Source organism: Trichechus manatus, unplaced genomic scaffold (assembly GCF_000243295.1).
Source record: "Trichechus manatus latirostris isolate Lorelei unplaced genomic scaffold, TriManLat1.0 scaffold00044, whole genome shotgun sequence".
In the NCBI taxonomy this organism is placed as follows: Eukaryota; Metazoa; Chordata; class Mammalia; order Sirenia; family Trichechidae; genus Trichechus; species Trichechus manatus.
Window position 1 is genome coordinate 8355536 of NW_004443980.1, and position 13630 is coordinate 8369165.

At 43.3% G+C, this 13630-nt stretch overlaps 1 protein-coding gene across 5 annotated transcripts in view; it reads left to right on the forward strand.

The window, feature by feature from the left end:
- The window catches only part of RUBCNL (rubicon like autophagy enhancer), an 84929-nt gene extending 82697 nt beyond the window's left edge, over positions 1–2232 (forward strand). For all 5 annotated transcript variants that reach the window (XM_023731586.1, XM_023731587.1, XM_004376638.2 and 2 more), the window contains one exon: positions 1804–2232. In XM_023731586.1, coding sequence (XP_023587354.1) covers positions 1804–1916 — 113 coding nt within the window. In that variant the 3' untranslated portion in view covers positions 1917–2232. The remainder of the gene's footprint in view (positions 1–1803) is intronic.
- The last annotated feature ends 11398 nt before the right edge of the window (positions 2233–13630 follow it).

Genomic DNA, 13630 nt, shown 5'->3' on the forward strand with positions numbered 1-13630 from the left:
GCAAACCATGGCCCGCGTCCTGCTTTTGTAATTGGAACACAGTCAAGGCCAACTTTGAAGTATTGTCTCTGGCTGCTTTTGTGCTCCCACAGCAGAGTTGAGTAGTTGTTATGGAAACCGTACCACCCATAAGGCCTAAAACATTTACTCTCTGGCTCTTTACAGAAAAGGATTGCTGACCCTTGTTCCGTGGTGTTAGTGCCTGAGGGAATTCCGTGCTCTCTACTCTCTGTTTATGGGAGAGAGCTGGGTCATGAATTCTGCCATCACCCCTGATATGGGCAGGCCTGCCTTGGAGGTCCCTCCAGGGTTGTCTCAGTCATGGATTGAATCATGTCCCACGAAATATGTGTTGAAGTCCTGTCCCATAAACCTGTAGATGTGATCCTGTTTGGGAATAGGGTTTTCTCTGTTATGTTAATTAGCCCATGTCAGTGTAAGGTGCATCCTAAACCTAATCACGTCTGAGTTATAAGGAGCAGCGTAGACACAGAGACAAGCAAGCACATTATTGGGGAAGACAGATGCCGCGTGAGGATCACCAAGGAACTGTGGAATGCTGGGGCTACAGAAGCTGAAGGAGACAAGGATCTTCCCCCACAGCTGACAGAGAGAGATTTCCCGAGAGCTAGTGCCCTGAATTCCAACTTCCAGTCTCCTAAACTGAGAAAATACATTTTTGTTCTCTAAATCCATCCACTTGTGGTATTTCTGTTGTGGCAGCACTAGGGGGCTAAGACTCTCCTGGTACGTTAGTCATTACCGCAGGGCAGGTGTAAGCGTGCAGAAAGTTCACTGGTTCATGTTCCAGGCTCAACACCTGTGGGGAGTGAAGGCAGCAAGATTGGGCACAGGAAGAAGGTGCAGCGAAGGCCTCAGCCCATCTCCCAGGGAGTTCTGGAGACAGGATGGCCTTTCAGCATTGTCCCAAATTGGGATGAGGGGGCCTTTAAACCCCACATTGACAATCACTGGGTGTAGGCTGGTCCCCAGGAAGGGGCGGACCTTGGGTGAGGCAGCTCTCTCCTGTTGGGGCCATTTCCAGAGAAGGGAAGTGGCCTCCTGAGAGCCAGCAGCCAGCGGCATCTCAGCAGCTGGGGAACGCATGCCTTGGTCCTCGGGCGATCAGGGGCACGCTGCAGTGTCCACTACACCAGGCTTTCTGACCTCATGTCAAAACCCGTTGGGGGATTGATAATCCGTGTAAGTTTCAGCCGGACTGTTTTTTGTTTGTTGTTTTTTTTAGAAGACCCTGGAGTCCTAGTCTCTTAGTGCTGCCGTAACAAGTACCACAGAGCGGGTGGCTTTAAAGGACAGAGATCTATTTTCTCACAGTTCTGGAAGCTAAAAGTCCAAATCAGGACCTCAGCCAGGTCAAGTCCTTCTGGGGGCTTTGAGAGAGGAACTGTTTCGTGCCTCACTCCTGGTTTCTGGTGGCTTCCGGCAGTCCTTGGTGTTCCTTTGCTCCATAGAGATGCTTCTGACTCCCTCATCATGTACCATCTGTCTTCCCCTTGTGTGTGACTGTTTCCTTATCTGTTCTCCCCATTTATAAGACACTATTCAGAAGGGTTTAGGATTAGGACCCGCCCTACTCAAGTATGACAAATTTAACTTAACTGATACAAAAGAAAAACCCTATTTCCAAACAAGGTCACCACAACTACAGGGGTTAGGACTTAAGCATCTCTTTTCAAAGGACACAATTCAATCCAGACCCCCTCCCTCCCAGGATGGGGATGTGTGTGTAAGACGGTAGAAAACAAGGTCGCACGTTTGTTGACCTCTCGTCCTTGCTTGCAGTGTGCAGAGCCTGCTTTCACAAGCAGTGCTTCCAGTCTTCCGAGTGCCCGCGGTGCGCAAGGATCTCAGCGAGGAGAAGACACGTGCAAAGTTTGCCCTCCCCAGAGACGTGATACCCCGAATGTGGTGGAAAAGACTATTCATACACCTTATGACAGCTTCAATTTGTGTCTGTTATTGATAACATTGTTTAAGATCTCAGGCCTTCCTTGTATATTTAGAAAAAAGAAAGCTGGTCGATTTTCTCTTTATTGTATATTTTTGATGCTTTAAAAGAATGGAGATTCTTTGTTGTTTACTGGTGGTTTTGTTTACAAATGTTCATCGTTTTGCTGCTATTGGTTGTGTTTTCAGAGTTTTTTGATACTTCTTAAATTGTATTTGAACAGCTGTATTTAGCTAATGTTAGAGCCTATATTTGATGGATTGCAACTGACAAGATTACTTCCTCAGTTTCTCTTCCTTTAAAGCTTGTTTGATGGAACTGATTAGTACTTTCAATGAAAAAAATGCAACTAAAAATCTGTTGCTCAGGCTTTTTTTTCTTTTAAGAAACGGATGTCTCCTAGGTGTAGTGTGATTTTTAAATACCATTTTGTAATTGTAATCAATATTGCACATTTTATTTATCCCAGGGTTTGTATAGACAGTACTATTATTTCTGCTGTTACTTATATTTCAAAATGAGTTTGAGGTGCTTAGCAGTGCTCTGAGGTCCAGTTGAGGGTCCGTTCAGAGCAGCTGCCTCTGGGTGGTGCTCTTTCAGATGGCACAAACCAAGTTTGTATTTGTCAGCTGTATTGCAAGGTCTGCAATTTGAATCACCAGCTGCTCCTTGGAAACCCTATGGGGCAGTTCCACTCTGTCCCACAGGGTCGCTATGAGTCAGAATGGACTCGATGGCAGCGGGGTTTTTTTGGGTTATTGCACACACACAGGCCCTGGGTGGCATAAATGGTTTGCACTTGACTACTAATCGAAATGTTGTTGGTTCAAACACACCCAGTGGTGCCCTGGAAGAAAGGCCTGACGATCTGCTTCCATAAAGACTACAGTCAAGAAAATCCTATGGAGCTCAGTTCTATTCTGTAACACATGAGGTCTGAATTGACTCTATGGTGACAGATTTGTTTGTTTATATGTTTGTTTTCCAATTGTACACGCTTTGCTAAGTCAGAGGGGTGAGTAGAATTTCATCCCTTCCCTTTGGGATCTTGCCTTGTACATATAAAACTGAATATAAGGTATTTGGAGACTTAAACGAAAATGGCGGAAATACTTTTAAAAAACACTCTGATTCTATTTGTTGTTAGTTGCTGTCGAGTCCTTTTCGACTTAGGGTGACCTTTTGTACAACAGAACAAAACACTGCTTGGTCCTGTGTCATCTTCACAATTGCCAGCATATTCAAGTCCATCATTGTGGCTATCATGCCAGCCTTTCTCACAGAGGGGTCTCCTTACCCTTTCTGGCCCTCTGCTTCACCAAACACAATATCCCCCTCTAGCAGTTGATCACACCTGGTGCCATGTTCAAATCAGGCATGTCAGACAGTGTTCTATGGTGATCCATGAGGTTTTCATTAGCTAATTTGCAGAAGTGGATCACCAGGCCTTTCTTGCTAGTCTTACTCTGGAAGCTATGCTGAAACCTGCCCACTATGGGTGACCCTGCTGGTATTTGAAATACTGGTGACATAGCTTCCAACATCACAGCAACATGCAAGCCACCACAGTACCACAAGCTGGCAGAAGAGCGATGGTGTTTCATTCTTACCCATTGCTTATATTCTCCGTAAGGAATTGTGGTATGTATATGTTCCTTGTAACAGCTCTGTGAGCTAAATGTCACTTTGTCCACTTTACAGTTAAGGAAACTGAGGCTTGGAGAAGTGAAATAACTTACCTAGGTTCCCACAAGTAGTGTACGGTCGAGCTGGGTTGGCATTTGAGTCAGCCTGCCTCCAAAGCCCTTGTTCTAAGCTCCTGCTTCCTCTGTAGTATCTGTTTGGGCAAAACCAAATTTACCTTGTAAGTGCTGCTCTAACCTAAGTCAGTTGTATTGGGCCAAGTGCTTCCTCACATCTTGTACGGGTTTGAGGATATTGTTTTGGCATAAGCATTGCTTGAAAGGTCTGTGTTCAGGGCTGCTGTTTCTGTGAGGCACTGGTGAGAGTGTCTGCTACACATCATTGCCCGTAAGGAAGAATGCACTGCAGGTGCAAAGGAAGTGATGCTTTTGATGCTTGCTTTTGAGGAAGAACGAAGCTATTGAAATTGCTGTACTACAGGTTTGGCTGAGACTTTGTTCCTCTCCACCATGGTGGTGGCGGCTCCTTCCCAGTAAGGTGCCTGCTGGAATGGAGAAGTGACCCCTGGCCCATGTGCAGCACCCAGGAGGGAGGTCATAGTTGTGACCCATTTGTTCTTTAATGGGATTTACTTGGTTCTTGGCCTTTCTATTCAACTCTTCCTTGGCTGCCAGAGGAAGACTAACGCTTGGTCTTTCTAATTGTCTCAGTTGCCTAGTGCGGCTGTAACAAAAATACCCCAAGTGGGTGGCTTTAAAGAACAGAAATTTATTTTCTCATAGTTCTGGGGACTGAATGTCCAAATCAGAGTCCCAGGCTTGTCGATTCCCTTCCTTGTTGGTAGCCTCAAGAGTTGCTTGGTTCCTTGGCTTGTAGACAGTCCTCCATGGTGTCGGTCTTCCCCCATGTGTGTCCCTTTGTGTCTATCCTGGTCTTTCTATAACTCAGAAGCGGTTAGATTTGGGATTCATGCTACACTGGTATGACCTCATTAACATAACAGAAGAAACCCCCTATTTCCAAACAGGGTCACATCCACAGGTACAAGGGCCAAGAATTCAACACATATTATTGGGGGACACAATTCAACCGATAACACCCATCATACCGTCACCCACTGTGAGGCATCGAGTTGCAGAGCTCTGGTTCTCAGTGATTATTTTCTGCCTCTTCCCTCTTCACTTAGTTTGGGTAACATTATTTACTGTCATGATTCTCAGCTGTGGGCAGAGAGTTACGCCATCTCGAAGCATGTGGATGTGGGCTGAGGGGCACCAGCCTTGCCATAGACATTCTGGTGTGTTGACCTGGGGAGGGTGTGTAGATGAGGCCACGGCCAAGGCTGGAACCCCAGGGAATGTTTACATTTGGGGGCTGAAGGAGCGAGTGGAGAAGAAAAGGAGGAGCCCAGTGTCACAGATTCCAAGAAAGTTTCAACGTCAAATAAAAATATCAAAGACTGCAAAAAAGATCTGAGAGCTGTTTCTAGTGAAATGTTGTTAGCGGCCATCCAGTGGGCTCTGACTTGTGGGGACCCCATGTACAAGGGAACATAACCCTGTGGAGTCCTGTGCCATCCCCCTGATCAGTTGCAGCTCTGACTGTTGTGATCCGTAGGGATTTCACTGGCTGATTTTTGAAGTAAATCACCAGACCTTTCTTCCTAGTCCATCTTTGTCTGGAAGCTCTGCTGAAACCTGTTCAGCATCATAGCAATACACAAGCCTCCACTGACAGGCTGGTGGTGGCTGCCAATAAGGTGCATTGGCCAGGAATCAAACCTGGGTCTCCCACATGGAAGCTGAGAATTCTACCACTGAACCACCATTGATTGCCTCTCTCCAGTGGAATAAGGGGATAAAAACAGAAGAGAGCGTGTGTGCGTGCGTGTGTGCATGCGTATGCATGCTGTATTGCAAGATGAGTGTGTATTTGGGTTGTGAGGCAGAAGGGAGGGGAAAGACCCACTATTAACATTTGCAGAGTCTGGGCAAGAGTACAAATGGTGGCCCACCTGCTGTGTATCTAAATATTCAAAAATTAAACCAAATATGCTTTATCTTTGATGAATTGTTGTTAGTTGCCATCAAGTTGATTCTGACTCATGGCAACCCCATGTGTGCAGAATAGAACCTCCTCCATAGGGTTTTCATGGCTGTGACCTTTCGGAAGCAGATTGCCAGGCCTGCCTTCCGAGGCACCTCTGGGTAGGTTCAGACCGCCAGCCTTCAGCTAGTAGTTGAGTGCTTAACCATTTGTGCCACCCAGGGATTCATCATGATAAATACACCTTCATAGTTATCCCAGAAGGGGAGGCTTGAACTTTAAAATCTTGACACCTGGGTGTCCCACTCTGGAGAATGATGACTTAGGGACAGCTGGCATCAGCCTGAGACCCGCCTCCTTTCTCTGCCCATCCCTGCTCCATCCCACACACAGCCGCCCTTGGCTGCCCCTTGGTCCTGGTGGGGGCAGCACACTTCACCTTCAGAGGGTTGGCTCAAGGGGAAAGTCCTGAGAAAATCCTGGAGGTGAGCTTGGGGCCATACGGGCAGGGAATGCTGGCATTCCAGGTACCCTGAGCGTTGCAGACGGTTAACATGCTTGGCCACTAACTGAAAGGTTGGAGGTTCGAGTCTACCCAGAGGTGCCTCAGAAGAAAGGCCTGGTGAAATACTTTAGAAAAATCAGCCATTGAAAACCCTATGGAGCACAGTTCTACTCTGACACACATGGTGTTTTTATGAGTTGGAATTGATGGCAACTGGTTAAGAGCTCGGCTGCTAACCAAAAGGTTGGCAGTTTGAATCCACCAGCTGCTCCTTGGAAACCCTATGGGGCAGTTCCACTCTGTCCTATAGAGTCACTATGAGTCAAAATCGACTCAACAACAACAGTTTTTTTGGTTTAGAGCATCATCTAAAAGGAGGGGTGTGGACTTTGGGTCCCCTTGGCCTGTGGTCACCTCACTTGTAGGCCTCTCTTTCCGGGATCCAGGGGTAGGACTGATCCCAGGCAGAGGATGCAGGGATAGTGGGAACGCAGAGGCAGAGACACAGCAGGAACAGGGGCAGCCATGGGAAGAAATGAGGTTGGAGACAGGCCAAAACCAAACCAAACCAAACCCACTGCTGTCGAGTTCATTCCAACTCAGCAACCCTGCAGGACAGAGTAGAACTGCCCCATAGGATTTCCAAGGCTGTAAATCGTTACGGAAGCAGATTGCCACATCTTTCTCCTGGGGAGTGGCTGGTGGGTTCGAACCGCCAACCTTTCAAGTTAGCAGCTAAGTGCTTAACCACTGTACCACCAGGGCTCCTTATAGCCATCCTCGAAGGGATGAAGTGGTATCTCAGTGTGGTTTTGATTTGCATTTCCCTGGTGATTATGATGCTGAACATCTTTTTACATACTTATTGCCATTTGTGTATCTTCTTTGGAGAAATATCTGTTCAAGTCCTTTGCCCATTTTTTAATTTTTTAATTGATTTGTCTTTTTGTTGTTGACTTGTTGGAGTTCTTTATATATTCTGGATGTTAAGCCCTTAACAGATACATGGTTTCCAAATAATTTCTCCCATTCTGTAGGTTGTCTCTTCACTTTTTTGTTAAAGTACTTTGATGCACAAAAGTTTTTAATTTTGATGAAGTCCAGTTTATCCATTTTGTCTTTTGTTGCTCATGCTTTTGGTATCATATCTAAGAATTCACTGTCAAAAACTGGGTCTCAAAACTTTACCGCCATGTTTTCTTCCAAGAGTTTTATGGTTTTAGCTCTTACATTAGGTCTTTGATCCATTTTGAGTTAATTTTCATATATGGTGTGAGGTGTGGGTCCAGCTTCATTCTTTTGCATGTAGAGATTCATTTGTTCCAGTACCCTTTATTAAAGAGACTAATCTGTCCCCATTGAATGGACTTGACACCTTCATCAAAAACCAGTTGACCAAAGATACATAGATTTATTACTGGAATCTCTATTCTAGCCCATCGGTCTATGTGTCTGTCCTTATACCAGTACCATGCTGTTGATGACTAGCTTTACAGTATATGTTGAAATTGGAAAGTGTCAGTCCTCCTACTTTGCTCTTCTTTTTCAAGATTGCTTTGGATATTCAGAGTCCCTTGTAATTCCAAATGAATTTGAGGTTTGGCTTTTCCACAATGGCAAAAAAGCTGTTGGAATTTTGATAGGATTGTGTTGAATCTATAAATCACTTTAGGTAGTATTGACATCTTAACAATATTAAGCCTTCTAATCTATGAACATGGGATGTCTTCCCATTTATCTAGGTCTTGTTTAATTTAGTTTAGCAATGTTTTATAGTTTTCAGTGTGCAACTCTTTTACCTCCCTGGTTTAATTTATTCCTAGGTACTGTATTCTTTTTTTTAAATTATATATATATATATATATATATATAGTACTTTAGGTAAAGGTTTACAGAACAAATAGTTTCTCATTAAACAGTCAGTACACATATTGTTTTATGACATTGGTTAACAACCCCATGACATGTCAGCACTCTCCCTTCTCGACCTTGGAGGACCTTTTTTTTTTCGTGAAAATACGCATAGCCAAAGATACACCATTTCAAAAATTTCTACATGTACAATTCAGTGACATTGATTACGTTCTTCTAGTTGTGCTGCTATTCTCACTTTAGATGAAGGTTTACAGAACAAAATAGTTTCTCATTAAGCAGTACTCATATTGCCCTAGGTCAATGGTTAACAACCCCCCTACATGTCAACACTGTCCTTACTCAAACTTGGGTTCCCTATCACCAGCTTTCCTGTCCCCTTCTGGCTTCTAGTCCTTGTCCCTGGACTGCTGTGCCTCATTAGTCCTGTTTTGTTTTATGGGGCTGTCTAATCCCGGGCTGAAGAGTGAACCTCGGGGGTGACTTCACCACTGAGCTAAAAGGGTGTCCAGGGGCCATACTCTCAGGGTTTCTACAGTCTCTGTCAGGCCAGTATATCTGGTCTTTTATATATACATAGTACTTTAGATGAAGGTTTACAGAGCAAATAGTTTCTCATTAAATAATCAGTGCACATATTGTTTTATGACATTGGTTAACAACCCCACGACATGTCAACACTCTCCCTTCTCGACTTTGGAGGACCTTTTCTTTTTTTGTTTGGTGAAAATATACATAGCCAAAGTTACACCATTTCAAAAGTTTCTACATGTACAATTCAGTGACATCGATTACATTCTTCTAGTTGTGCTGCTATTCTCACTATCCTTTTCCAAATTATTCCGTCACCATTATCTTCAACTCACTGCCCCCTAGGCTCCCCGTCAAACCTTTTGAGTTGCTGTTGTCAATTTGATCTCACATAGATAATTATTATTATTATTTTTTGTACCTTAGATGAAGGTTTGTAGAACAAATAGTTTCTCATTAAACAGTTAGTACACATATTGCCCTATGACAATGGTTAACCCCACAACATGTCAACACTGTCCCTTCTCAACCTTGGGTTCCCTATCATCAGGTTTCTTGTCCCCTCCTGCCTACTACTCCTTGTCCCTGGACTGCTGTGCCTCATTAGTCCTGTTTTGTTTTATGGGGCTGTCCAATCCCTGGCTGAACAGTGAACTTTGGAAGTGGCGTCACCACTGAGCTAAAAGGGTGTCCTGGGGCCATACTCTCAGGGTTTTTCCAGTCTGTCAGGCCAGCAAATCTGGTCTTTTTTTTTGTGAGTTAGAATTTTGTTCTACATCCTTTACCAGCTCTGTCCAGGACCCTCTAGAAATCTGGTCTTTTTTGTGTGTGTTAGAATTGTGTTCTACATCTTTCTCCAGCTCTGTCTAGAACCCTCTGTTGTGATCCTGGTCAGAGGAGTCAGTGGTGGAAGCCGGGCACTATCTAGCTGTATTGGACTCAGTCTGGTGACTAGGTACTATATTCTTTTAGCTGTTATTGTAAATTGATTTTTTAAAAAATTTTCAGATTACTAATTGCTGTGTATAGAAACTCAGCCAATTTTTGTATATTGACCTTGTACCCTGCAACTTGACTGAATTTATTAGCTCTAGTGGTTTCCTTGTGAATTTTTTGGGATTTTCTGTATATAGAATTATGTCATTTGTGAATAGAGATAGTTTTACTTCTTCTTTTCCAGTACAAATACCTTTTTTTTTCTTGCCAAGTTACTCTAGTTAGGACTTTCAGAGAATATTAAATAGCAGTGGTGAGTATCCTTGTCTTGTTCCCGATCTTAGGGGGAGAACTTTCAGGCTTTCTCCATTCAGTATGATGGTAGTTGTGGGTTTTTCATAAATGCCCTTTGTCACATTGAGGAATTTCCCTTCTATTTGTATCTTGTTGACTGATTTTTAATTTTTATCATGAAAAGATGTTGGATTTTGTCAAATGCCTTTTCTGTATCAGTTGAGATGATCACGTGGTTCTTTTCCTTTGTTCTATTAATGTGTTGTATTACAGTGATTGATTTTCTTATGTTGAGCCACCCTTGGATTCTCAGGAGAAATCCTACTTGGTCATGGTGTGTGTCATGGATTGAATTGTGTCCCCCCAAAATGTATATCAGTTTGGCTAGGCCATGATTCCCGGTATTGTGTGATTGTCCACCATTTTGTCATCTGATGTGATTTTCCTATGTGTTGTAAATTCTATGTCTATGATGTTGATGAGATGGGATTATCGGCAGTTATGTTAATGAGGCAGGACTCAATCTACAAGATTGGATTGTGTCTTGAGCCAATCTCTTTTAAGATATAAAAGAAAGAAGCGAGCAGAGAGACATGGGGAGCTCATACCACCAAGACAGCAGCGCCAGGAGCAGAGCGTGTCCTTGGGACCCAGGATTCCTGCGGAGAGAAGCTCCTAGACCAGGGAAAAATTGATGACAGGGACCAGAGAGAGAAAGCCTTCCCCTGGAATTGGCGCCCTGAATTTGGACTTCTAGCCTACTAGACTGTGAAAGAATAAATTGATCTTGTTAAAGCCACCCACTTGTATTTTTGTTATAGTAGCACTAGATGACTAAGACAGCATGTAAACAAATCCTTTTTTGTAACCCACTTCTTTCCTTCAGTAATATGTTTCCATGCTGTTATAGGTTGAATTGTGTCCCAAAAAAATATGTATTGTAAATCCTAACCTCTATGCCTTTTGTCAGAATCCCATTTGGGAACAGATTTTCTTTGCTACTAAGATAGAATTAGTATAAGGTGTGTCTTAAGTCAATCTCTTTTGATATATAAAAGATGAAACAAGCAAGTGAGAGAAGAGAGATGGGGTAAGATAGGTGTCAAGACACATGGAAATCTCCAAGGAACCAAGAAACAAGTTGAAGAGACAAGGACGTTCCTCTAGAGCCGACAGAGAGAGAAAGCCTTCCTCTGGAGCTGACACCCTGAATTCAGACTTCTAGCCCCCTAAACTGTGAGAAAATAAATTTCTGTTTGTTAAAGCCACCCACTTGTGGTATTTTTTGTTATAGCAGCACTAGATAACTAAGACACATGCCGATTCACATTGATCTATATCATTATTTTAATGGCCACATAGTATTTAACTCTTTGGTTCTACTATAATTTACTTGACTAATTTAATCTTTATCTAACTTTTTTGCTGTTTTAAACACCCTGGAATCAATCATACACACACACACACACACACACACACACACTCATATATATGCCTTTATTTGCTTAGGGTGGTTATTTTTCCTCCCTCCCTCCCTCTTTCCCTTCATTTTTTCCTTCTTTCCTCTCTCCCTCCCTTCCTTCCTCTTTCCTTCTTCCTTCCTTTTTAGCTACCGCTCGGACAGTGGTTTGAAAATTTACCATAAGATAAATTCTAGGAAGTGGAACTGCTAGGTCAAAGTATGAGTCCAGTTACATTTTTATAAATGTTGCCAAGTTGACCTCCAGAAATGGTGAATCAATGCAGATGGCCCTGGTAGTAGTTGAGAATTTCCATTTTCCCATAGTCAGCCAAACACCACTTTTTTTTTTTTTTACAGCTTTATTGAGGTACAGTTGACACACGAAACCACATATATTTACTACTATTCTTTTAAACCTTTGCCCGATCTGTGGAAAATGATGTTTTATTGTTTTAATTTACATTTCTTCAATTACAAGTGATGAATACTTTAGCATGTATTTATTGAGCATGATTTTGTGTATTGCCTAATCCATTGCTCATTTATCACTTAATTTTTAGCCTTTTTCTTAAGATTTATGGCAGCTCCTGTCTTAGCTTCTTAATGCTGCTGTAACAGAAATACCACAAGTAGGTGACTTTAACAAACAGAAATTTATTTTCTCACGGTTTAGGAGGCTGGAAGTCCGAATTCAGGGCACCAGCTCTCAGGGAGGGCTTTCTCTGTCTGCTCTGGGGGAAGGTCCTTGCCTCAGCTTCTCTGTCATTCTTCTTGGAGATCTCCGTGTGACATCGATCCTTCCCCATTCCTGCCTGTTTCTGTGCCTAATCTGCTCCTTTTATATCTCACAAGTGATTGGTTTACGACACACCCTACACTGACATGGCATCATTAACATAACAAATAAAACTCTATTCCCAAATGGGATTCCATCCACAAGTATGTTGTTGGTGTTGTGAGGTCCCCTCTAGTCCATTCTAATTCATAGCAGAGCATGTGACAGAGAAGAACTACCCCATAGGGGTTTGTAGGCTGTAATCTTTATGGGAGCAGATGGCCAGGTCCTTCCTCCCACAGAGCCACTGGTGGGTTCCAACCACCAACCTTTTGGTTAGCACCTGAGTGCTTAACCACTGTGCCACCAGTCTCCTTTCATAGTTATAGGGCTTAGGATTTACTACACATATTTTTGGGGGGTACAATTCAATCTATAACAGCTTCTTATAAATTTGGATTTGGATTTGCCAGTAAAGCCAAAGTTTGTTAAAATGTTAATTTACACCTCAGCTGCTTGGCTGACTTCTATGCTAGGACCCTTCCTGTCTGACGCTGTGACATCACTAACCACAAGATGAGCAAGGACCCAAGAAGGAAGCATGACATCAGCTGGGCAGGAAAGCTGCTCAGCTGCTCATGGTCACTGTAGCTGGCAGGGTTCCACTAGGGGAGAAAATTATATTAAATAATTATATATATATATATGAAATCCCTGCTGGGTTGTGCAAACAGTTAATACACTCAGCTGCTAACGGAAAGGTTGAAAAGTTGGAGTTTCAAGTCCACGCAGCATCACCTCAGAAGAAACGCCTGGCTGTCTGCTTCTGAAAAAAATCAGCCATTGAAAACTCTGTGGAGCATAGTTCTACTCTGACACATGGGATTGCCCTGATGAGGAATCAATCTGATGGCAACTGGTTTATAAATACATAGTAAGGAATTGGCTTACAAAATTGCGGGGCTGGCTAGGCAAGTCCAAAATCTTTAGGGCAGGCTGTTAGGAAGGGCAGGCTAGAAACCCTTAAGTAGGAGCTGAAACTGCAGTCCATAGTTGGAATTTCTTCTTCTTCAGGGAAATCTCAGTTCTACTCTTGTGGCCTTCAACTGATTGGATCAGGCCCACCCAGATTAATCGAGAGTAATCTCCTTTACTTAAAGTCAACTGATTGTAGATGTTAACCATATCTACAAAATACCTTCACAGCAATACCTAGCTTACTGTTTGATTGAATAACTGGGGACTGTAGCTGAGCCAAGTTGGCACGTAAAACTGACATCACAGCCCCCAATCACCAGTCTTTTGAGAAGAGAAGCACAGGCTTCTCTGCTGAGCAGGAATCTGGCGAGGAAGAAGAGAGTCAGGACTGGCTAGTATGAAGACAGAGCAAGGTCTCAGGGTTGCCACAGCTCCAGCCAGGGGTCAGTGATTGAATCCCAAGCGCACTGGGCAAATCCTGGTAGGGACTTGATGATGCTAATAGTAGAAGTTTTCTGAATACCTTTTTAGCCAGGTGATGGGGAGAGTAAGTTTGTTCTTCACGTCAAGTCATTGGAAAACGGTTATGCTTTCCTGAAGTGCAAGGTAGCTTTATTT